Raw genomic sequence first — 22,919 nt, forward strand, 5'->3', positions numbered from 1 at the left:
ACCCCCCCCAGTTTATATACTGGGCATGATGTGGTGAGGTATGGAATACCCCTTTGGCCAGTTTGGGTCAGGTGTCCTGCCTCCGCTTCCTCCCGGCTTCTCCTCCTCCCTGGCAGAGCATGAGACTGAGAAAAGTCCTTGGTCAGAGTAAACATTACTGAGCAACAACTAAAAACATCGGTGTTATCAGCGTTGTTCCCAGACTGAAAGTCAAAAACACAGCACTGCACCAGCTACTAAGAAGGAGTAAAAATGAGTGCTATAGCTGAACCCAGGGCAGTGTCCCTGCCCATGGCAGGGGGGTTGGAACTCGATGATCTTAAAGTCCTTTCCAGCCCTAAGTATTCTATGATTCTATGATCTTCTGTGTCCCTTGTAAACAGACAATCAAGAAAGCCCTCTGCTGCAGTAGGGCCTGACTACTGAGTCTTCAAGCCTCTAGAGAGTGGTTAATTCTCAGTAGGTGGTAGTGAGGTTGTAAAGTCTGTGTGCACAAAACCAGAGCACAGTCTGGGATACATTTGCTCGTTAGTGCAGTGCAGGTGTATCTTAAAGTTGCATCTTAATTGACAGTGGAAGTCACCCCAGGAAAGGTCATAAATCAGTGTTGCTAAGCAATATTTTTTTTTATTTGTTTATTTAAATAGCCTTATTGAAAGTGGTTGTTGATAAGCGATAAGAAAGGACAACGAGACTGAAATCTGTACAGCACCTATAACTTCAGGGGACTTTGCACGAGTCTGAGCTAGCCTCAGGCTTATGTAATCATCTCTTTAGTCATTGACCCCTCTCGAAACAAATTATCATGGTTTGCTATTAAACATGATGAAAACTAACATAATTATTGGGTGCTAATAAAACCTATTCAACTAATAAGTTACCTTTCCAGACCTTATAGTGTTACTGGAGAGCTCAGTGTGGAGTCGTGGCACCATGCACATGGGTGACAGCTGTAGTGCCCTTGCAGAGGCACAGCTGACTGGTAGCAGAGTGAGTGCAACTGAAGGATGGGTGTTTGCCTGCAACGTGGAGGACACAATGCAGCAGTGATTCCAGCTTAGAAATAGTCTTGGCTTTGTTTTCATGCCAGTGTTTTTCCACGGGTGAGCATGGTTAGTTAGAATCCAGTTAGCCAATATGAACCTGACTATAACTTCATGAATAATGCTAAGGAATCTTGCTAGTTGTCTCTCCAGTTAAATGATTTGACCTTGTGGTTTTTGCAGTTTGGCCACTTGATTTGCTGTCTGCAGGGAACTCTGTGTGGGGTGTCTGTCTGCGTGATTGTAGCCTCCTTTCTGCTAATCTGAGCATCCTTAAAACAGCTCAGTGAAGATTTGAAAGCACTGAGAACAGAACAGAGTGTCCTACATTCGGAATATTAGCATGGACACTAACCAATGCCGTTGTGCTTAAGCATTAGTAACATTAAAATAGCATCATTCTGTTTTCTTATTTAAGCATACCACTCAAAGCAGCCTGATTTAGTCACAGGTAAAGGAACTGGATAACATTTCACATGAGCATGAGCAATATTTTCATTATTATTATCACTTCTATTATCATCATCATTACTATTGCTTGTAATGGAGTGAGACTAATAGCTCAGTAGTGTGTAAGTGGGGAAAAACAAATGTGTGTGGATAACAGAGGAAGAAGTAAAAAATACTGGTGGGAATAGGATTCGATGGTTGGTCACTGAATGTTTTGCGCTAATTCATTGCTGGTTCCCCTCAAGTCACTTTAACAGCCATTGCTTGGCAATCTTTTGATTTTGGTCAGTGTGAACCTGGGAGGTAATTTTAGCTCAGGTGCTGGTGGCTAAACATATTTGCGTCCGAAAGCTGAAATGTCTATTGCCTTTATCTGTGGTTCATCTGGATCTTTTTCTCTGACAGATGTCCTTGGAAAAAGACCATGGTTTTACCATCCCTATGTAGTGTGCTATTTTTCTACTTTTGCTTTTCTAGACCAAATGTTTTTGAAGGCTTGTTACCCAGCCTCCAGTATGAATCGTTAGTGGAGTTTTGTTCTGATCACATCTCCCAAACTGAAGAGTTGCAACTATTCGTGTATCTCTGACTCAAATATGCAGCAGTACTGCAGTTTAGATTGCAGGAATTTAATGTTCCAGAGAAACTCATCTATGCTTTCTTGCCTTTAACCACAGAACACTTCTGTTTTTCTTCAGCACGTGTTTCAGCAGATGAGGCAAATATTTACATAATGTTACCTGCTCTCCCATTTCACTGTTCTTTACTGATGCACAACCTGATGGAATTGCACATGATGGCACCAGCTTGTAGTGTGGTCTTTGCCACACACTGAACATGTGGGTGGTATCTCAAAAGTCCTGTGATACAGCTATTAGTGATACAGACCTCACAGTGTTCATTCAGTCATTAACTGAAGCGGGCATCTACCCAAATCCTGGGATTTGGCTGCTTTTTAAAAGATTTTCTCTAGGGCTTGTGTTCTATTTTGTTTTGGGAACTGATAAAGGTAGATCTGCTAGGCTCCCTAGTGTGACTGTGGTTAATAGGAGTAAAAGCATTTGTAGGCTGTAATATTATTCCTTGATCAGTTAAAGTTCACCCAACATACAGCTCCATCCTTGCTTTCACTCTGAGGGCTTTCTGAAGGAGCAGTGAGGTGAATTGCACTGCAGGAAATCAAGTGTTTATGCTTATGACTTCTTCTGGCCCTAAAAATTGACTGTGTCATCAAACTGATATGTGAACTAATTTGTACTGGGTCTTGCTGGAACGCCTCAGTGACTGGAAGGAGGATTAGGCCTTTATTGGAAGGTAATGCACTTTTAACCGAAAGTGTGGTTGATGTATAAAAAAATAAGTGTATTTGAGAATACTAGCCATAGGCTACCAAGTCAATTGACATTCCTGCCAGATGATGAGCTCTCGGTAGTTCAGCTGTGTAGTGTCAGTGCTGGAGTCTGTAGTTGCAGCCAGATAGAAGCTGGGTTTCTCTTCGACAGCTGTGCAGTGCTTCACAAGCAGCAGAGCAGCCAGGTCTCTGACGTGTGTTGGAACACACCTCAGCCTCTCATGAAATGGGTCACATCTGGGGAGAGGTCCACGGTAGCAAAATTTATAACAGTGAGCTTATTCACCTCTACATTTGAGACTGGGAAACTGCAGCATGATGCTTTTTCATGATTGGTTGGTTAAGTTTGTGAAAGGTGTGAAATTAGAGGTACAACATTAGGAACTACTTCCATTACACTGTATCATCTCACCTTGATTTTTGTTTATTTTTCTCTAATTTCACCCTTGGGCAAGCATGGTCATGTACTTCCACCCCTGCTTCCTCTTCAGCAAATGCTTTTGTTCAGTTTGCCTCTGGTCTTTTCTTTTTTTCCCTTCTGGCATTAAACCTGTTTTTAAAATACGTAAAGCTGTAGGGTTTCTCATCAGTAGAATCAAATGGAAGATTAAAAATATAATTAACTTTCATTTCTTTGCCAAAAACAAATTATTTTTTCCTGTCTATTTTGGGTGACTTTAGCACACCCACAAGGGAATCATTTCATCATGTCTGTCAGTGTGATCCTGGTTCAGAAATGGAATGATCTTTTAAAAGTAATATGAAATTCAAATAAATGTTACAAAAGAAAACAGTGTAAAATAATTATATGTACCATAATACCCAGGAATTCAAATAAAGTCTGTTTAAATAAAATAATCTTATTTAAAAAAATAAAGTAGTGTAGGACTATTCCCTGAGCCATATCAACGTGGGAGTAATCCAGTTCATTAGATCTTAGTGTCTGCTGAAGATTTCAGCTGTTTAGAAAGTGTCATATTTTTGTAATATTATAAATGTTATGAAATATAAAATAATACTGGAAATAAGTTACTATAAGAGTAATATATTTTAGACCTGTACTTTACTTCTGTATATGAGACATTTAAAGGCTGGATCAGCTCCTGCCTCTTTAGTAGTTATAGATACTCTGGTGCTCTCGTAGTTTCTCTTCTCCATCTCTGTTGGGTTTCTTTAACTTTTGTTTTCCATTTTTGAAAGTCCTGAGATAGCTTTACATTGGTGCTAATAATCTGTTTGTATTTCCTTAACATTTTTGTTGCATTGTAATTTTTCTGAGCTGCGGTATCTAGAAGCTGGAAGGATTTTACTTACGAAGAGGAAACTTGGCATACTGTAAATTCTGATATAGCGGGTGTCTTTTTCCCAGCCTGTGTTGTCAGTTTTCTTTGCTTTGCCATAAGCAACGAAGAGTTAATAAGAAATATTCTCTGAAGGTATCTGCTTTGAAGGCTGGATCACTAGGCAGGAGTGAGTTCTAGGTGCTGTGTGTGTCCTCATGGTTTGGAGTTCAAGGTGTGCCTCAGGGCTGGGTTTCTAGCTGTGCAATGCAAGTCACCAGAGACAGAGAGGGAGAGTGAAAGTACTCATCTGTTTGTTTTTTTTTTTTTTCTCAAACAGCAATGTGCATGGATTTCCCCTCAAAAGACTACAGGACTGCAGCCACCTGAAAGTTGAGAATGTCTATTCCCTGTTTTCCACCCAAGGGACACACTGTGCTTATCACTGAGCACTTACATGTTGATTTATTCCTCCTATTTACGAGATGGGATGTACACAGATTTCAGAGAGTAACCCTCTGTAACTGTTCCAGCCTTGTGCATTGACAAGACTGCAAACTGACTTCACTGGGTTGGAGGTCCTGTGCTAGTTGTTCACTATATCAGAAATTAATGTTGCCTGTAATTCTGCTGTGTTGAGGGCTGGTTGCTTTTTTCGTGTGGGTTAGTTTTGGGGTCTTTGGTTTTATTCTTGTTTGGAGCTCTTGCCAAATTCCTTCTGATATCCATGGGATGAAGTCTGACCTGGACCTGTAAAGTTGCCTTTGCTTTACAGGGCAGGGCAGAGAGGATTCCAGATTTTCTTGAGCATGATCGAAATATGTAGGATATGTAGTATCACTTTTTCACTTTGTGTGTGCGTGCGTGTCTGTGTATGCACGTTAGACCATATAAGAAGAAAGACAACCTCTGCATAGCATTCCCATGAGGATGGAAGTCCCAGGACCACTTCTTTTTGAAATAGAGATCATGTTTTTGCAGCATGGGATTGTAAAGTCCAGGTTGCATCCTATTACTTGATAGTTATATATTAATAAAGTGTAGGTCCAAAGGGCTTGTGTTACCTTGCCTTGAAGTTCTTCATCTGGTGAAACTTTTCTTCATTTCTTTTGCATTTCTTCTATGTGCTGTACTACAGAATCACTGGTCTTGTTGGTCAGTCGGCTTATTTTTCCTTTTCCATTTTGAGAAGTCTGATGCTGTTTCTGAGACCAGTGCTGGTAGGTTATTTATATATTCTGCCTAATTAGTTTCTGGCTATTTGCATTTTTTTAGCTTATGGTAAAGTGAGATGAACTATTTCAAGTCTCAGTAAAAGACACTGTACATTTGCGTGTTAGAATCAGCTGCTTGCTTTTACTGTTTTCCTTGTCAAGGACTAGGTTGAAACATTCGTGTAACCATGAATGAATCATAGGTTTGAAGTGTTCCTGCTTGTAACTTCATCCACAGAGTAATAGCAGGTAGGGGGCTTAACAAGTATCTTAGGACTTAGCACAGGGAAAGATGTTTGTGGAGAAAAAATTGCTGTGAAGCTAAATTTACTTTGAATTTAACTTGTACTGAAGAATGGTGTGCAACTTTTTAATAGTATGTTGTGTTTATAGGGTTGAGAGTACCCATGCTTAAACAGGATTTTAAATCACACGCTTTCTCTCTGCATTATTTCAGTGGGGGGACAAAAAGGCTTTTCTTGCTGAATGCTTTTGTATTGTCCTGTATGACCATCATAGCTGTGACAGAGAAAGCAGAATTCTTTTTCTCACTCACATTCAATAGTATTAACAGGCTTCTCAGCACCTTCTGACTGCAGTTGCTAGAGCCTGTCAGAAAGCAGCTGCTTGTGCAGATCCAAGGTAGAGTTAGAGCTGTGGATTTAAGTCTGTGCCTCGTGGAGCTAGTTTCTGAGATGGTTCAGAAAGTTGGCTAGGAAATGCAAATCTGTGCCACGTATCGTTCTACAAATGTGAACTTTAAAGGGATCTGCTTCCACTGAAATAGTTTGAGATACATCATTTGAAAAATGTTGAAAACCAGGCATTTAAAGCAGTCGCAGTGTTTCAAGGGAGCACATAGTTTCTATTGTGGAAAAGTTCATATGAGGTCACCTGAACTGTTGCTAGGTTAGAAAGACTTCAGTGGGAATGTTTTCCCTTTTTCTTTCTCTGATGTCTCTGAAGGAAATGGACCTGCACTGTCCCTTCTGCACAGAAGAAAAGGAGAACTGTAGTATCTAAAAGGCCCTGACCATGTAATACCAAAAAGAATATGCACTGTTAGGTGTCTTACAGAGGTAAAGTGAGTATCACTGGTTAATGTGTAGCTGATGCTTTTGATGGTATGATGCCTGATTTCCTGACATACACTGCTCTCCTTAGCTCCAAGCAGTGTTGTACAAGGTCTGTAACTGCAGAATTGGCTGTAAAGAGTATATAAAAAGTGGCCAGATAAAAATCGCACTCCCATTTCGGAGCCGTAAATTGGTATTGAGGTACCTGGCCTTGTTTGCCTGTTCCTTCAGAAAACCAGATGCAGCTTTATGTTATTGCCAGGGAACAAACACTATGTAGCATGATCACAGTTTACTTTCAGCTCCTTCATCAGCCTCAAAACTCAGTCATTGATCATTTCTCCCCTGAAGTTTGAAATCTCTTCAGTTTCAGCTGCTTTCAGTTTCATGTTTGTTTTATTACCATTGTTTTATTTCTTCTATTTCTGTTTACTGTGAGACCTGGAATTTACAAGTTCAGGTAAACCATAATTAAAAGAGCCTCGTTCTGCCAGGCTCAGGACACTTGCCTGCTTCTATTCTTCCCACCCTCTTTTGTACTTTGACAGGAGCACTGTACCGGAATTGTTCTCCCTCCCCCCCCCCCCATTATGGGACAAGCTTTAAAAACAAAAGAAGAAAAGCTTGTTTTAAGAAACATTGATGTGAATCTCTGTGGCTGCTTATATGCAGTTGCTCTTATGGAGGGCAAGAATTACATCATTTCTAAATTGATCTGAAGTCCTTAAATGTTGCACTGCATGATTGTAAAACTACGCTGGCACGATCTGGATTTATGCAAAACTCGCATGTCTCTCGCCACCTGCTTACAAATAACAACTGTAGCCAAATGTAAAGGGATCTGAGTAGAAAGATGAATCCCAATTATTTTTTATTTTATTTGTTATAGACAAGTAAGTAAGAGTTTGGTTCATGGACACACAGAAAGTCAAGGTAGTTTGGCAAACAGCAAACTCTTGAACTTGTTATCACCACCTCCATGGGGAGGAGTGTAGGAGCTGCAAGTTAGTGACTGATGACTGCATGAGTCATTGGGTTTATACAGGATAAAAAGTGAACGTTGAGGAAACATTTCCCATGGAAGAGCAATTGCTGTACACTAGTAAATATGGAATGTGGAGGTAGCTCTCCTTGTGTATTTGTAGAGGAATGCCATTTCTTATGCACACGTGAAATGAAAGAAAGAATCTGCATCACTGCTAATTTTGCAGTGTCCTGCTGAGGTCTCACTGAAATATGCATTTTCAGGGCAATGTAGTGATTTTTTGCAATATGAGACATATCATAGAAATTGTTAGTCAAACGCAAACACTGATTAAAAAGTGTGGAGGGTTTGGAATATTTCTGAACTCTTTTTTTTGTGCGTGTGTGTTATCTGATGTAGCTCTTTTTTCATTTTTTTTTCTCTGTCAGAAGCTAACATAACTGTGTGTTAGTCTTTTTATCTGTGAGAAAAGAGATTGTCTCTAATTAAAGAAGTGCTTGGTTTGGTATTAATTCTGTTCAGTTTTTAATTCTTTTATTTTTTTCCTGAACACAGGTTTGCGCTTGACTGATTCAACCATTAAGCTTTGCATGGTATTAAGCATAGAGTGTTTTCTCTGTACTCCTCTTTTCTGGACCTCTTTTTATGTTGTTTGCAGGGTGAAAACGATGTGCAGAATCATGGTCTGCTCTCTTCCTGTGCCCTAGAATCAGGCAGATTCAAAAATGCAGGCAGTAAGCCTGAGTAATAATTCCTCAGTAAATATTTTACTGCTTTTTCCATCTGTTACACTAAAATCTGACTTAAACTAGGCATAAATCTAGTCAGAAGAGGTCACTGGGATATTAATCATCAGAATTAATCCCCTTAAGACATGTGCTTGGTATGAGGCCAGCTATTCAGAAGTTTAACAGTACACATATGGTGCTTATCTGTCTGGCAGCTTGCCAGTGAAGTAAACTTTGAGTTTGTGGTGATTTTATATCTCTGTAAAGTATGCTGCATGTTTGGTGCAAGTTGTGCAGTTTTTCTGTGTGTCACACATGACATATAGCTTACTACTGGAGAATGAGTTCTCTTCGGGGTGCTTTCAAAGAACTGCAGTCTCTTAGTGCTAGTTGCACAGTAAGAAGTGATACCATTCACGGTTGACCTTTCCATGCTGTTTCCCTATGAAGTATGATGAGCCAGATTTAATGCTACTTACTCAGGGCAGAGGAAGAGATGATACTTCAAGTAGAGTAATACTGCGGAACCCAAATATAGCTGAATGAAACCTCACCCTGCTTCCACTCCTGCCACTCTGACTTGGAGGAAACATTCATGTACATAAATACAACTCTTTCTTGAGTCAGGTCTGGACTGGACCCAGCTTTTCTGTTAATCTCTTCAGAGGAGCATGCTTTATACTTGACAGAATGATGATTATTTCATATCCTAATTATGGAACTGATTCATCCCTTGGGGCATGCAAAGCAAACAGTAGGAGTGAGTGCATCATTAAAAAATTAGCATATTTTTAGAGAGGAGGCAAAAATAAAATGCAAGTCCATTGAAAAGTTTCATTGTAAAGTGACTTGGATTAGAGAAGCTTTTTTAAACAATGTGAGATTATGGCTGAAAAAGCATATTTTTTTATACTTTGCTCATGAGAAGTGATTGATTTTCTTCTTGCCTTTATTTCTCAAGGAGAAAAATGAAAGCTCGTGCTCCTCCTCCACCAAGTCAACCTTCTACAGCAAGTAGAATTCACAGTGAGCGCAAGTCACCCGCAGACACATCTTTGATTTCTGATCAGAACCTTGTGAGCATGAAGGAGAACATGATAAACAGATCGGTGGACTTCACAGTTATTTTACCCAGCGGGGTGGAGCAGAAGAGCACAGTACAAGGAAGGTAAGACTTTGATTAGTTCCTGCTTTCTGGAGCCCTCTGTTCCCAGTGGTGTACTTGCTGATCCTAATGTCTGCCTTTCTGAGTTGATGGAGTTTCTCTGCCATGCTTCTTTCTGCATTATAGGCGGCTTTTTTACCAGAGTCTTCTGAGAGCTATGTATAAAGGACCCTCTCTGCTGGAGCAGGAAGGATTTAGCAGTGATTTTGTCACTCTCTTCCCAATGAATTACCCTCAATGCATGTATGGATCTGTATCTTCCATGTGGTGTCACTGGGCTAGTGTTAGGTTGTATCACATCTCATAATACAGAGGGGATTTGGTGCAGTGAAAGTAGGTGCTGCTGGCAAACAGCAATCCTGACAGAATGCTTGTCTGGAGTCGTGCCGAGAAGCAAGCTCAGAAGATGAATGATTCATTGCATTCAGAGATCCTGCCTTCACAAATACATTGCAGTTGTGTAGACAGCAAAGCATCTGCTGGTATTTAGAAAGCCTTTTCTGTATAAAGTGTATTGGGTTTTTTCCACAGGAAGACAGGTTCTCCTTGTCAAAGGGTACAATCAAGGGCAAACTGTACTGGAAAGGCAGTTTTGAGATAATTTTCTTCACCATGTGAGCTCTTCTTTCTCATTCTCTCTGTAAGAACTGTTTTGAAAGAGGAAGACTTACTTTAAGAAAGAATTTGGAAGTGTTCTAAAAATATGTTCAATACTATGATGAAACTGTAGCAAACAATGGTATGGTCAAGAAACTGTAGGAAGGGATAATACCAGATTAGGAGGATGTATAGATGCCTGATGATAAATCAGGGTCTGTGCTTATTTTATGTTTGGGTTTTGCAGTAGTTAGTCTGCATTCCTGTGAAACTACTCTTGTTGGTCTGATATATTAGTCTGTTTTGATGGTTTGTCAACTAGTGTGTACTGATAGCTGAGGAGGATGTGTATAGCAGTGTGTAGTGTCTGGTACTTTATTCTTCCCCCTACTTTTCTTGTAAGAATTAGTGTTTGCTTAGGCACACTTTGGAGACTAGTGCAACTTGTGTGTGTCAGCCCCAAAACCAGAGTGATGTTAAAGGTTTTAAAGGAAAGCCGTGCTTATCAGAGCTCTCAAATTATACATTTAGTGATTGAGCTTTTATAGGGAGATTTGGACTTCATGAGAGAAAGAAGAGAACAAGCCTAGAAAGTAGAACAGGACATGAAACGCACTGGCCGTTAGGTCCCAAAGAAAGTAATGCTTCATTGGCAAATGCAAGTCACCTGGGAGCTAACAAGAGGCTAATCTTCATGCAGCATTTTGTATAGAGAGATATATAATTGCCACCTGGTTAGAAAATACTTTCTTTTCCTTGAAAAAAAAACCACTCTAAGGCCACTACAAGAGTGGTGTTTTAAGAAGAACGTAGAAGTTACAGGAGCAGAGAACAAATGGAAAATCACTGTCCAGGAAACATGCTGTCTCTCACAGGTGTTTTTTATCCCTGCCATTGCTATCACATACACTGAGACTGAGTATTTCAATTATTAGAGTCTTTAGTTTGTGGACTAAAACCTGAAAGAAATGTCAAAAATCAAACCTTAGGCATTTTTCTGGAATTATGTATATGGTCTGTGTTAAACACTCTAAGCAACCAAAACGTTCTCTTGGTTGTTCTGTGAAGGTGCCCACTTCTCTCCGTTGTCTGCATAACAGGTCTAGGCCCCTGATTTATTAATTTCATGCTTGTGCTAATCTGAGTATCACCAGCGCCTAACACAAGTAGCAGGTATTCTCCCTCAGCTCTGTCTTGAGCACTTGGAGTGGAGATTTAGTGACAGATGTCAGGCACTAATAGTCACCTGTGGGAAATGGAAGATAATGGAAACTAAGGAGGGAAGTAAATCATCCTAACAAGTTACGAAATACGAAAAGTATACCCTGTAATGAGCCCTATATTACAATGGCATCAGACTGTGAACAGACCTCATGTGTGCAGCTATTCTTTGTAACTGCTGCAAGATGAAATTCTCTGTACATGAACACTGGTTCATGTTTTTAGAGATGGAGAATGCAACCAAAAAAACCCCAACGCAGTGAAGTGCATCTGAAATTTTTAGGGGATGAACTGTCTTAAGTGTCCAGGTTTGGGTGAAAGCCCAGGTGTTCTCATCTTTTTGCACTGTTTTGACACAGCGACCTGGACAGCTACAAAGCACAATGATAAGCAGAGGTAAGCATTTAGTGATGAAGATACTAGATTAAAAGAAAGAAGTGTTTCGTTTAGTTCGAAGCAAGTTTGGGAGCTAGTGCAGGTAATAAATTCTTTTCCCTGTTCATTCTTTTTATCTATGGTGATATCATGAAAGGACATTTCAGACAAATTCTGCTGTTGTTTATAGTGCTATAAATCTTGAGTATTTTCACTGCCATCATTAAAAGTGCATTCTGCAAAATCTGTTCTTGAGTACCCTGGGGAAATAGCTTTTCTGTTGCAGAAAAACTTGCAAAACTTTGCCCTGGGCATCATCATAATGAAAAATGATTCTGTAATTTCAGGAAAGCAGTTCACAGAAGTACACTAGAGGATGTTTGAAAATAACTACTGTAGTTAATTAGTATCACTTAAGGTTATTATAAATGAACCAAGTTAAAAGTAAAAATTTTCTCTTTCAATTTGTTTATTGTATGTAAGCAAAGCAGCATGTTGTTAGTTTTCCTTTTTTTATATAAAGAAAGTTCCTATAAATATCAAAACAGGGTAGAAAATTTTCATTAAATTTTCTTGAAACACAGTTCAAGAAAACCAGAAAATCTGTGCTATTTAAAGATACTTTATTGGAATCTGGAATTTTAAAGTAGATTTATTTATAAAAGTTAAGTCAAGCTGACAGTCTCTTTTTAAGAGTTTATTGCCATCTTGTAACAAACAGCTTATTCCAGATTTTGGAAATAAATAGTACAGCTTGGTATTTAGTGTATGCATTGCTGCTGGTTGTGTAGGAAAACGTTTCATCTTTCCATGAAGTGCCTGCTGTGCTTTTGAGCCTGAGAAGATGATAATGACTAACACTATTTTCTGTTTTTAAATGAAGACAGTGAAAACATCAGAGACTTCAGGTCATCCCCTTTACACCACTGTGTCTTTTCCAGTCAGTTGTCACTTTAGATTGCTAATGTGTGTTTGGCATTGACCTAAATAAAGAAGATTCTTTCTTCCAGTTTGAGACTGTTTTTTAATGGGCATTTGTAACACAAAAGTTGAAGGTAATAGGAAAGTCAATGTCATTTGATAGAGTACAACTTAACCCTACACATTTATTTCCTAGATGTGCAAGGCTGTATTCTAAAATAGATTTCTCTGTGTGATCTAAGGACATCAGGCCAAGCTACACCCAAAACAACTCAGTTGCTTTCTGCCTCTTAAACTCTAGGTGTCTTTGTTCAGTAGGACACAATTGGTCTGACATGCTCAAACTTCATCATGACTTCAGCCTGATAAATGTTGCTGACAAAGTAGTTATTCTTTACTGTCCAGAATTGGTGTTAAATGTCAAACAGCTTAGTAAAGAATATCAGAACAGAAAGTACTCTCCTTTGCTAAAAATAGTTGTCTGAATCTTAAATTGGGTTCATCCTCCAGTTTTATTGCTGTGCTGTAGCATTTGCTTATCAGTCATTATTGTTCGGTGTCTGTCACAGTGTTTGGTCTCTCCAGACAAAATTTCAGAAACATTTTATTAAAATAAGAAATCAATGTGTTTCTGAGTAGTTGTAAAGGCAGGAGACACTTACTCATTTTGGCTTTAGAGTTAGTCCTTTATGATCAGACCTGCCTGAATTTTTAAAAATAAGAGTATGGTCTCTAACAGGTCTCAAAAGCAGGTTAAAATAAAGCGCAGGTATGTCTGGAACAAGATGGAAGCAAATGAAGGAACCCCTCTCTGCATCTTCCAAGAACTATATTCAGTGAAAAGTTAGAAAGAAAAGTTAGTCAGTATTAGTAGATGGCTCAGTACCATTCTCTTGCTGTGTTTAGTGGCTTTCTTCTAGGTGTGACATATACATGGAGTTACTTAAAATGAAACTTCTTTAGAAAATCAAGCTGTACTGTATTACAGTTTAGAAGGAAAATTTTTCAAGTTGGTGAAATTGAAATCTGATTTAATAACTTTATTGAAAGGACTTCCCATATCTCTTACTTCTCTGGAAACACATTAATTTTGAATTATGTTTGTAGAAATCTTTTGTCTCCCTCCTTTCCCCTCCCTTCTTCCCCACCCCCAATTTTTTTTTCTATCCTTTTGAAGTTTTGAGGAAACTATTTTCCAAACTTTACATTTTGGGAAGAGCATGCTATTCACTTTGAAGTTGTTTCAGAAGCTTTGGAGATACTGCTTAATTTGTACTCCTAAATGGTACAGCCGAAGCCTGGGGATACTTCTGATGGAACAGTTGCGTATTCTGAGCAGCATGGCTCAGGATGGGATGTTGCAGACTTCCTTAAGTGTTACATTTAACACACACCTGCTCTGTTATCAGCAGTAAGATGAAACTTCAGATTTGGCTAGATTCTTAGGTTGTTCATTATCTGGAAAGAAGTTGTTTAACTTGAGTGATTGTCTGCAACTTACTTTCTCAGGTGGCTGGTATGGATTCTAATCTTGCGGTTGTACTGTTACTGCTGAACATATTTCACAGTTTCAGTGGAAGGTGCATGGAATCAAACTGTTATTTTGATGAACTATATTTTTTTTTAAAAAGTGATCTTTTTTTTAAGAAGTGCTTTTAATGAAGTAGTTTACATGAGGCAAGATAACTGTCCAAATTTGCATGAATTATCACAATATTATGCGCTACAGAAATATATTAGCATTCCACTTTAAATAGAAATGTCTAGCACATAAAACACTATATATTGCGGTTCTGCCAGGTTATTTGCTTTTGTCTGAAACAATAGTAATGAGGCTGAGAGGAAAAAACACATGCAAATTTCAGTTTAAACAAAGTATGTCTGTAAACAGAGAAGCTAAGATCTGTATCAGGTGGACTGACACTTACTTAAATGCTGACTTCTGCACAGCTTAATGAATATTCATGTAAACATCAGTGTGGGTGGGGTTCTCCTATAGTTTGGACTTAGAAAGTGTAAATGTTTCTTTTGGTCCGTGGTATGTTACACATGAATTGAACATGGTTATGAAATACAGACATTTGCAACTTGGGGGCAGTGCCAAAATAAGTTACCGCAAAATGACTTGGTACAGTTTCAATTTAGATACCACACGTTTCTATTGAGATGCTATGTTAGCAGTTACCACTGCTCTATTCTTCTGAAGCCTCCTGTGCGTATTAATGACATCTGTTTTCCTTGTTTGATGTTCAGTTGTCATCTTCTCGCTGCGTTCTTGTTTTTTCAATGTGATCACCTATTTCAGAATTTCCACCCTTGCTACTTTTTTAGCTCACGCTGCGTAACTCGGTTAAACTTGAAACAGGTTACTGTGAAGAAGATCCTTTCTTGTCTCATGAGCAGGAAGAGCTGTCACCTACATATGGTTTAGGCTTTCAGCTGTTAATAAGGGATTGTTCTTGTTTTCCATTCTTGTCATCGGTGCCATTAGCTCTCCAGGGTTCTTCACCAACTTACTGAGCACTTGTTTGCCAGCAACGTATACATAGAAGAAGACGGGCAGCAGTAGTTTCTCAGATGCCAACAGCTTGCAGTTGAGGGGCAGTTCTTGAGCTACAAATGTAACGGTGGTAGCTAATAACCTGTGAAGGATTTTGTGTCTTTGACTTCTACTTGTATTTTGATTCTGTAGACAGTTTTTCCAGTTTGCACATTAGAAGTGATGCCAATTCCTTTGGCAAATATGCTGGCTGTGCGCTTAGTTTCACTTCTGCCAGAAGAAAAGTATCTCATGTAGATGACAGTCTTCAGGTATGGCTGGTAATTTTTCTTCAATTTATGTTGTTTCATCGATGACAGATACTAGCTGATGAAACCAAAACTTTTCAGAAGAAAACTCCCAGGTTTAATAAACCTGTTTTCTCTGATCCTGGATGGAATTTTAGGGAGGAAGGTTGGAAAAAACCGAACTGTTCAGTACCTTGATAGAAGAGAATTTCTGGGGTGTGGAGGAACACAGTTCATATCTGCTGTGTCAGGCAGTATCAACCTTCAGTGAATGTTGAGTTATTGACACAAAATGGAGTACGTCCATGCAGAGGTGTGGAATAAGAGAGAGGCAGTGACTGACTCTTTTAACCTCATGATTTAAGAATCACATCTGCAGTAAGAGTTCTTGATAATGCAAATACTTGTAACCAGATGTTTTTATACAAGGCTAATATCCTCACCAAAATAAATATGGAAGAGATTACTTGTACTTGGAAATATTGCTGATGTCAAATGGATTCAGGGAACTCAAGTTGTAGAGCCAGAAAAAAAAAATCCTGTCTACCTTTTGTTCCAAATTTCAATGTTCTGTTTTGAGTTGTGCTATGTGCTAAGTGAGAGTTCAAATCTAGGTAGAGTTTACCGTACCGGGAGTGCATCACTTGCTTACATCTTGTCTTCATGTACAAGAACAGGGTTTGACTCAGAGAATTTAATGTATGGATTTAGCAGATAAGGTGCACTTTGTCCGCTTTTGGCTTATGTTTGTTAGTGCTATTACTGGCACTGTTTTCTGCCTTATAGCGAATAGTTAATTGCCAGCTCATAAACGCACACTGAAGTGCAAATTTTATTTAATTCCTAACAATTTATCTGATTTGCTTAGCACTTCAAAGCATTAGCACTGTTCCCTCCCGAAGATGGCTAACTAGTGACACATCCACAGATTGTATTGTCTTTTTTTTTCTCCCATCTTAAAACTGAGGTAAATTTTTTAGCCACTGTTTTTCGTCACACTAACAGTGAATGTCTTTTTCCCTACAGTAAAGCTGTGATGGATCTACTGGTTGATCTGTGCAGCCAGTATCGCTTAAATCCATCCCAACATAGCCTTGAACTGAAGTCTTCAGGAACCCAGCAACCTCTGAGTTACAAGCCAAACACTTTGATAGGAGCACTGGATGTAGAGACGGTACTTCTGAAAGAGAAGGTTCCTGAAGAAAAGGTGAAGCGACCTCTGCCAAGGGTCCCTGAGGTTGGTATTCTGTAGGGCTAAAATGGTGCCATGAAACATCATTAACATCATTTCATTCCTGTGATTTCAAGCAGTTCTTCCAATTTTTGCATCTTCAAACCAGATGGGAAAAGCTTGAGATTGACTATAACCTGCTTTACTAGCATAACTGATTTCAGTGCAGTCTGGCAGGTGACAGTCTGGACTCCAGCATTTAGGCAAAATGTAATGTTGCATGTGGTTGAATAGATTGAAATCTGTTCATATAAAGATGCTTGGCTGAAGACTGGGGTGATTGAAATTTGCAGTAGTGGCTGAAATGAGGGTTGTGGGATTGTGTAGAAGTGAGTAGGGTTTTGGTGGTATTTTGTTTGCCATCTTTAGTGAAGATAGGGGAAAAGACTTACTGTTAATAAAGGTATTTCAAACTATTGTGAAGATTCAGAAGTAGACATTTTCCAAATATGTTTGCTGAATCAGTATATATAATTACGCTGCCATGCCTTTCAAAGTGGTACTTGTAAACATTCACAGATTACATCTGCCTAATTCCTTTTCCTTATTTGCTTGGGAGTGTCTCCTTAGTGACAGGGGAGTTCTGAGATTTCTTTAAAAATACTATTATTTTTAATAGTATTTTATTTAATAGTATGCGTGTGGTGTAGGTTTCTCTATGAAGAGTCAAGACAATATGGAGGTCCCCAATGCCTTTCTCACTGGGGAATGAGAAGAAGCCTAGCCATCACAGAGGGAGGGCTGAGAGTTTGTGTTTGTTTCTGCAGAAATCTGTGAGGCTGGTAGTGAACTACCTGAAAACGCAGAAGGCTGTGGTTCGAGTTAGTCCAGAGGTGCCTCTCCACAGCATCATCCCAGCTATATGTGAGAAGTGTGAAGTCAGTCAAGAGCACATTGTTCTTCTGCGAGATGGCATCACTGGGGAGGAGCTGGAGCTTACCAAGTCCTTGGAGGAGCTGGGGATAAAGGAGCTGTACGCCTGGGACAGAAAAAGAGGTGAGCTGAGACTGAAAGCAGTCACTGCAGGGTTAGATGATGTGCCAACAGTATTGTAGGCAACTTAAAAGCATTTGTGCTCTTGTTGCTTTGCGGCCCAGCAGAAACAGCAGAGTGATATTTCGGTCCTGAGAGTTGCCTGGCTTTGTTCAGTGAGCCGTGCCCAGAGCAGCAGCCAGGACAAGCAGTGTGCCCAGCCATCCCTGGCTGCTCTTGGGCCTTGTGCCAGGTTGGGCTGGCCCCTGGCAGGGTGCAGGTTGGCCTGGGGCAGGGCAAAAGGAGGAGCTCTGCTACCTCCTTCAGCTGCTGTCAGTACAGGTATGTAACACGGGGGCCTCATCCAGGCAGAGCTGTCACCTACCTGTGCTGTGGGTTGGAGAGATAAAAAGAAGAGACATGACATAGTCATGGCAGCTGCGAAAGCTGAGAGGCAAAGGCGACAGACCAGGGTTCATGAGAAACAGGCTGTGGACAGGTTCAGAGACAGTTCCTCCAAACAGCAAAGCTATTGATGCTTTAGTGAAGAGGAGCTAAGAGGTATTTGTATTTAAAATTATGTTCTCTTATTTATTCACTCTCACTTTCTGTTCTCATAGACGATATTGTAGCTGCAGCTTCTTGGACTCGAGTTTTATGAGCCTGATCGTGTATTCAAATAGCATAATAATGATACGTGCTTTCAAATGCACCTGCTTTAAAAATTTTTTTTGTCACTTTGAGGTCAGAAAATGATATTCATTAAAACTGCCTCCTGCAGTTTGTCTCAATTGGTATCACCTCCAGCACAGTAAATGTCCTTATTTATTGTTTAGATAATGTCAGTCTTGTGGGTGCTGAGGAGCCGGCTTATTTTTTATTTATATACTTACTTATTTATGTTGACGTTCTGTCTCTTCTTTCAAACTCCTTTGGTGACAGTTCTATCTCTGTGTAAGTCAAATGAACTTAGACTTTTAAGTAAACCAAATGTCTCCTTTTCTTTTGAATTGTTAGGTTGCTCGAAAGAGTGGCTGACAACATGTCATAAGTCAAATACATGTGGTTTTTTTTCAAGATATGTTTACTGTAATTAAGCTAACCATTTTGGAGCAACATAGTGAACATGCTGAGTATTCAACAGGATTCATTCAGCATAGTTCAAGGACAATGTCTAGAGTAATTAGCCTAAGCCTTCATTAAACTCTTTTCTTTTAAAATGAAAGTGATGGTATATATACCAGTGCAGTATTGGTCCTTGAATCCAGTTGTAGCCCATACAGTCAAAACTAAGACTTCAGTGCTGAATTTATAGCATAAAATTTAATAAATAGCTTTCTGCATCAGCTCTTTTATATATATATATATGATTCTTTTTTAACCTTTCAGTATACCTTTCATTATAGTGAAATTCCCCTTATCCTGAGTATATTTCAGCCTTTTCTGCCATCGTTTTTACTTTGCCCCATGGTGTCTGATGAGAACACTGGTAAATACACATAAAATTTACAAAAAGTTTCCTTTGTTCCAGCAAATTCCTCCTTCTGTGTTCTCATTCATAATCTCTAAGAGGAGTAACTCCATTGTTTTCAGCAGCAGTTGGTCTGTGAATTGCGCACTGAGTAGATGTTCGGTCTGTTTAGTTATCAGAACAGATGGATTCTTAAAACACATTCCCACTGGCAAGTAAGGCATCAGACATGCTGAAAGCATAGGCTGCTCTTGTAAGAGTTGGTTCGAGAAAAGCTTGTGCTTGTCATTCTCTTCTTCCCTGATATAGATATACCAGGAGCTGAAGGAATATTAAAAGGCAAGCTCTGCTGCCACCTGCTTACTGAATTCGATTTAGCAGTTGAAGCAACTTCACAAGGGAATTAATATAAATGCAACTAAACCGCTTCTTGGAGTAGCTCTGCAAGTCTATTGTCAGCCAACATTTTTTTTTTCTGTAATATTTAGGAAAACAAGCACTAGGAGTAATTAATGAATATTGTGGTGTATGAGGTGAATTAAACTTTAATATGTCTTCTCTTGTCCTTTCATTGCCTGCCTTTTCCAGTTCCTCCATCAAAAACTCAGTCTGAACCTTCTCTGAACTATAGAGGTACTGTACAATGCTGCTGAGGGAAAAACGTCTTTCCTTTCACACTCTGTTCAATGTGGGTTTGGTAGATGGATCTTTAAGAATGTCGCATAAAAAGCTGTAGAGAAACAAGCTATTTTAGATCTGTGTTGTCTTTTTGCAAGGTGTTGTTTACATGTCTGTGCTTTCGGTCAGAACAAACATGCTTCTGTGCCTACTGCTTCTTCAGTAATTGCCATTAAAATGCCAGCAGTTAACAAGTCCTGTCATTTAACTGTTTTGTGGTATGGTATGTTTCTATATAGATTCCATGTCTTTTCAGGTTGCCTAAAGCATGACTAGTTGAATTTCAGAAATACTAACATTTCAGAAGTCTCTCGGATTCAAGATATGTTTAGTAGCAAATACAGAATATTTTGAGATCTACGAGATCTTCCACTGAATTCAATTTACATGCAGTGAAGCATTTTAGTATCAAACCCATCTATATACTTTGAATAACTTTGAGTTGATTCTGACTCCTGAATTGCTATGGTAGGTGGGGTTTGATTGGGTTACATTGGTGCTTCTAGTTAAATAGAAAATGTGTATATCCTTTCCATCACTAAGTACTTTGCTGTAATTATCCTCAAGAAAGGTATGGTTGATTTTTAATTGGCTTTACTTCTTTGCATTACTAGTAAACACAACATAAAAAAAATAAATAACTTCTTCAAATTTTCAGGAAGGAAGGAATTCCACTAGCAAGCACATCTTACCTTATGGTCTGTTATCTCCTGGCTTCACTAATGCCAGTACTTTTCCCTCTAATCCTCTGTCATTACCTGTTGTGGCTTCCTCTTATACAAAGCATAATACTAGAGAGAATATATACTGTATTTATTTAAGAAAAATTGATGCAGATTTATAAAGATTCCTTATTGTTTTGAGATTATATGCTATGAATTCCAATTTATTGGTAGTACACAATGTTTAACGGTAATGTTGATGATCAGCTGTTACTGACATGGCTTATGCCAGCCTTTCATCATTATTGTTCATAGTCAAAGACTATGTAAGGGAATCATGATCCACATTTAATTGCAGCCCAGCCCTGAGCAGAAAACCAGCAGTTTCTGGTGAGTGAGCATAGGCAGCATATAGTATTTGAGGAAAGTATTAATTTATTGCTGGTTTGGTTTTTTTTTTTTTTCAGTGGAGTTGCAGCCTTTCTTAAGGGTAGTTTCTCATTGTTTTCCTCTGGGTTCATCATCTTTCCTCTTCTGCTGTGCTTTGAACTACTGTATGTTCTTAACACCTTCTAACACCTGACGTTGTTGATATGCTAAAGTGATCAGTATGAAATTCACGTGCTTTGTGTGAAATGCAAATCAGTTAACACGACTTCTGGGATGAGGGGTTTTTTTGTGAAATAAACCTTTATTTTGTGTCAACAAACAAGTAATTTTGCATTAGGTTCTTAATCGTTATTAAACAAAGCAAGTATTTAAAAGAGAAAACAATTTTTCTCCGTACATTAAGCTTTCTGTGTGCTGGTGGGATACTCTGATACGCTGGGAACCAGGGAGAAATCTTTATACCATTATGCAGGGTCCACTAAAATAAGTGGGAGAGCTTTACAGTCTGTACATTGAATATCGAACCAGTAGTTGCTGCCTGTAATGCATGGCTTTACCATTTTGCTTGGCTGATGTGGGGAAAATTGAAGGGAGACTAAACAGTCTGAGAATTCATACAGTTCCTTAGCTGGTTCAAGGCGGACATGCATATTCGAGCTTTTACCGCCTGAAATACATATAAACTCGCCCCTTTTCCAAGCTGAACTAAAAGCACCAAGGTGAGAAAAAGAGTACAACCAGCTGGCCTAAGTTCTAAGGAGAACCCTTTTTCCAAGGAAAAGGTCTCTTTCCTCTGCACAGAGGTTTATCTAGATCCACATGAGAGTCTTTCCGTTAACTTCACTGTGCTAAGTCAACCCTGTGACTTGTTAAAGATACTCACCATCAATTCACCATTATCTTTTTTTGAAAGTCTTTGAGTACTCCAAGAGTTTTAAGTGAGACATCTAACAAGCAGCTCTGAAGACTTAGCAAGTTGCTCATGTTTTGTCTTTTAATGATGTCGTGGTTTAAGCCCAGCTGGCAACTTGGAACCACGTAGCCGCTCGCTCACTCCCCCCCTTTTCCTTCCTCCCCCTGCTCCCGGAGGGATGGGGAGGAGAATCGGAGGAATGTAACTCCCACGGGTTGAGATAACAGCTCTCCAGTAACTAAGGAATAATACAAACAAATACTGCAACCAATAATAATGATAAGAGGAATAACAAGGGGAGAGGACACAACCGCTCACCACCCGCCGACCGATACCCAGCCCGCCCCGAGCAGCGATCTGGGCCTTCCGGGTAACTCCCCCCAGTTTCTATACTGGGCATGATGTGCTGTGGTATGGAATACCCCTTTGGCCAGTTTGGGTCAGGTGTCCTGCCTCTGCTTCCTCCTGGCTTCCCCTCCTCCCTGGCAGAGCATGAGACTGAGAAAGTCCTTGGTCAGAGTAAACATTACTTAGCAACAACTAAAAACATCGGTGTTATCAGCATTGTTCCCAGGCTGAAAGTCAAAAACCACAGCACCGCCCCAGCTAGTACGAAGGCGAAAAAATGACTGCTATAGCCGAACCCAGGACAAATGATTACTAAGTTGTGATTGAAAGCTTACTACAGTTTATTATTCAATTATCCGCCATTAGATTTCAGAACAAACTCAGAACAATAAAAGTTTGATGAAAGTGTAGGATCTGCCAGTTACTTGGATAATTCAGTTCATAACATCTCCAGTTCATAAAAACACATCATTAACCCAGGATGTTTTAAAATCCTGATCTTCTGAATCTTTATTTCAGAAATGTAAAATATATTCCATTGTAATTGTTTCAGAACCAAGTCGAAAGACTTCAGTAAGCAGTGATGCAATAGAAAAAGAAAAGACAAGACTTCTGGGATTGTTTAATGCTGATAGAAGAAGCAGCAAGGTAAGTATTCAAGGTGTACTACCTCACTAAAGTGAATTGTTATCTTTTCAGGTGTATTATGTCTGTGGGTGATGGCGTTTGTGGGTGGTTTTTGTCCTCCCTCCCTCAAAGGAGTAATCTGTTAGCAGGTGCATAAATGATGTTTAATTAGTACAACCTGATGGAGATCTCAGCTGCTTATTTACCTTTTCTTTAAATGCTGTTGTTTCAGGAGGTGTTAACAAAGGGCAGGAGTTTCAAGCAACTTAGGTCCTCTTCGTAGTGCTCAGATTACAAAATGTAATCTTCTCATGGTAGAACTGGTGTAATAAAGAACAATTATGATATCAAGTAGAAGTGTCTTATTAACTTTTCTGTCCATGGATGGTAGTATGTTTTGAAGCATTTGTAGCTTTAGGAAGTTCTGTGTAGTC

At 39.3% G+C, this 22,919-nt stretch overlaps 1 protein-coding gene across 1 annotated transcript in view; it reads left to right on the forward strand.

The window, feature by feature from the left end:
* The first annotated feature begins 9,086 nt into the window (after positions 1-9,086).
* COBL (cordon-bleu WH2 repeat protein) overlaps positions 9,087-22,919 on the forward strand; it is a 108,487-nt gene continuing 94,654 nt past the window's right edge. Inside the window, exons 1-4 of the mRNA XM_010013712.1 lie at positions 9,087-9,295; positions 16,220-16,430; positions 17,192-17,420; positions 22,412-22,506. Of these exons, the coding sequence (XP_010012014.1) occupies positions 9,096-9,295; positions 16,220-16,430; positions 17,192-17,420; positions 22,412-22,506 (735 nt within the window). The 5' untranslated portion in view covers positions 9,087-9,095. The remainder of the gene's footprint in view (positions 9,296-16,219; positions 16,431-17,191; positions 17,421-22,411; positions 22,507-22,919) is intronic.

This window comes from Nestor notabilis, unplaced genomic scaffold, assembly GCF_000696875.1.
Source record: "Nestor notabilis isolate BGI_N333 unplaced genomic scaffold, ASM69687v1 scaffold4134, whole genome shotgun sequence".
NCBI classification, from domain to species: Eukaryota; Metazoa; Chordata; class Aves; order Psittaciformes; family Psittacidae; genus Nestor; species Nestor notabilis.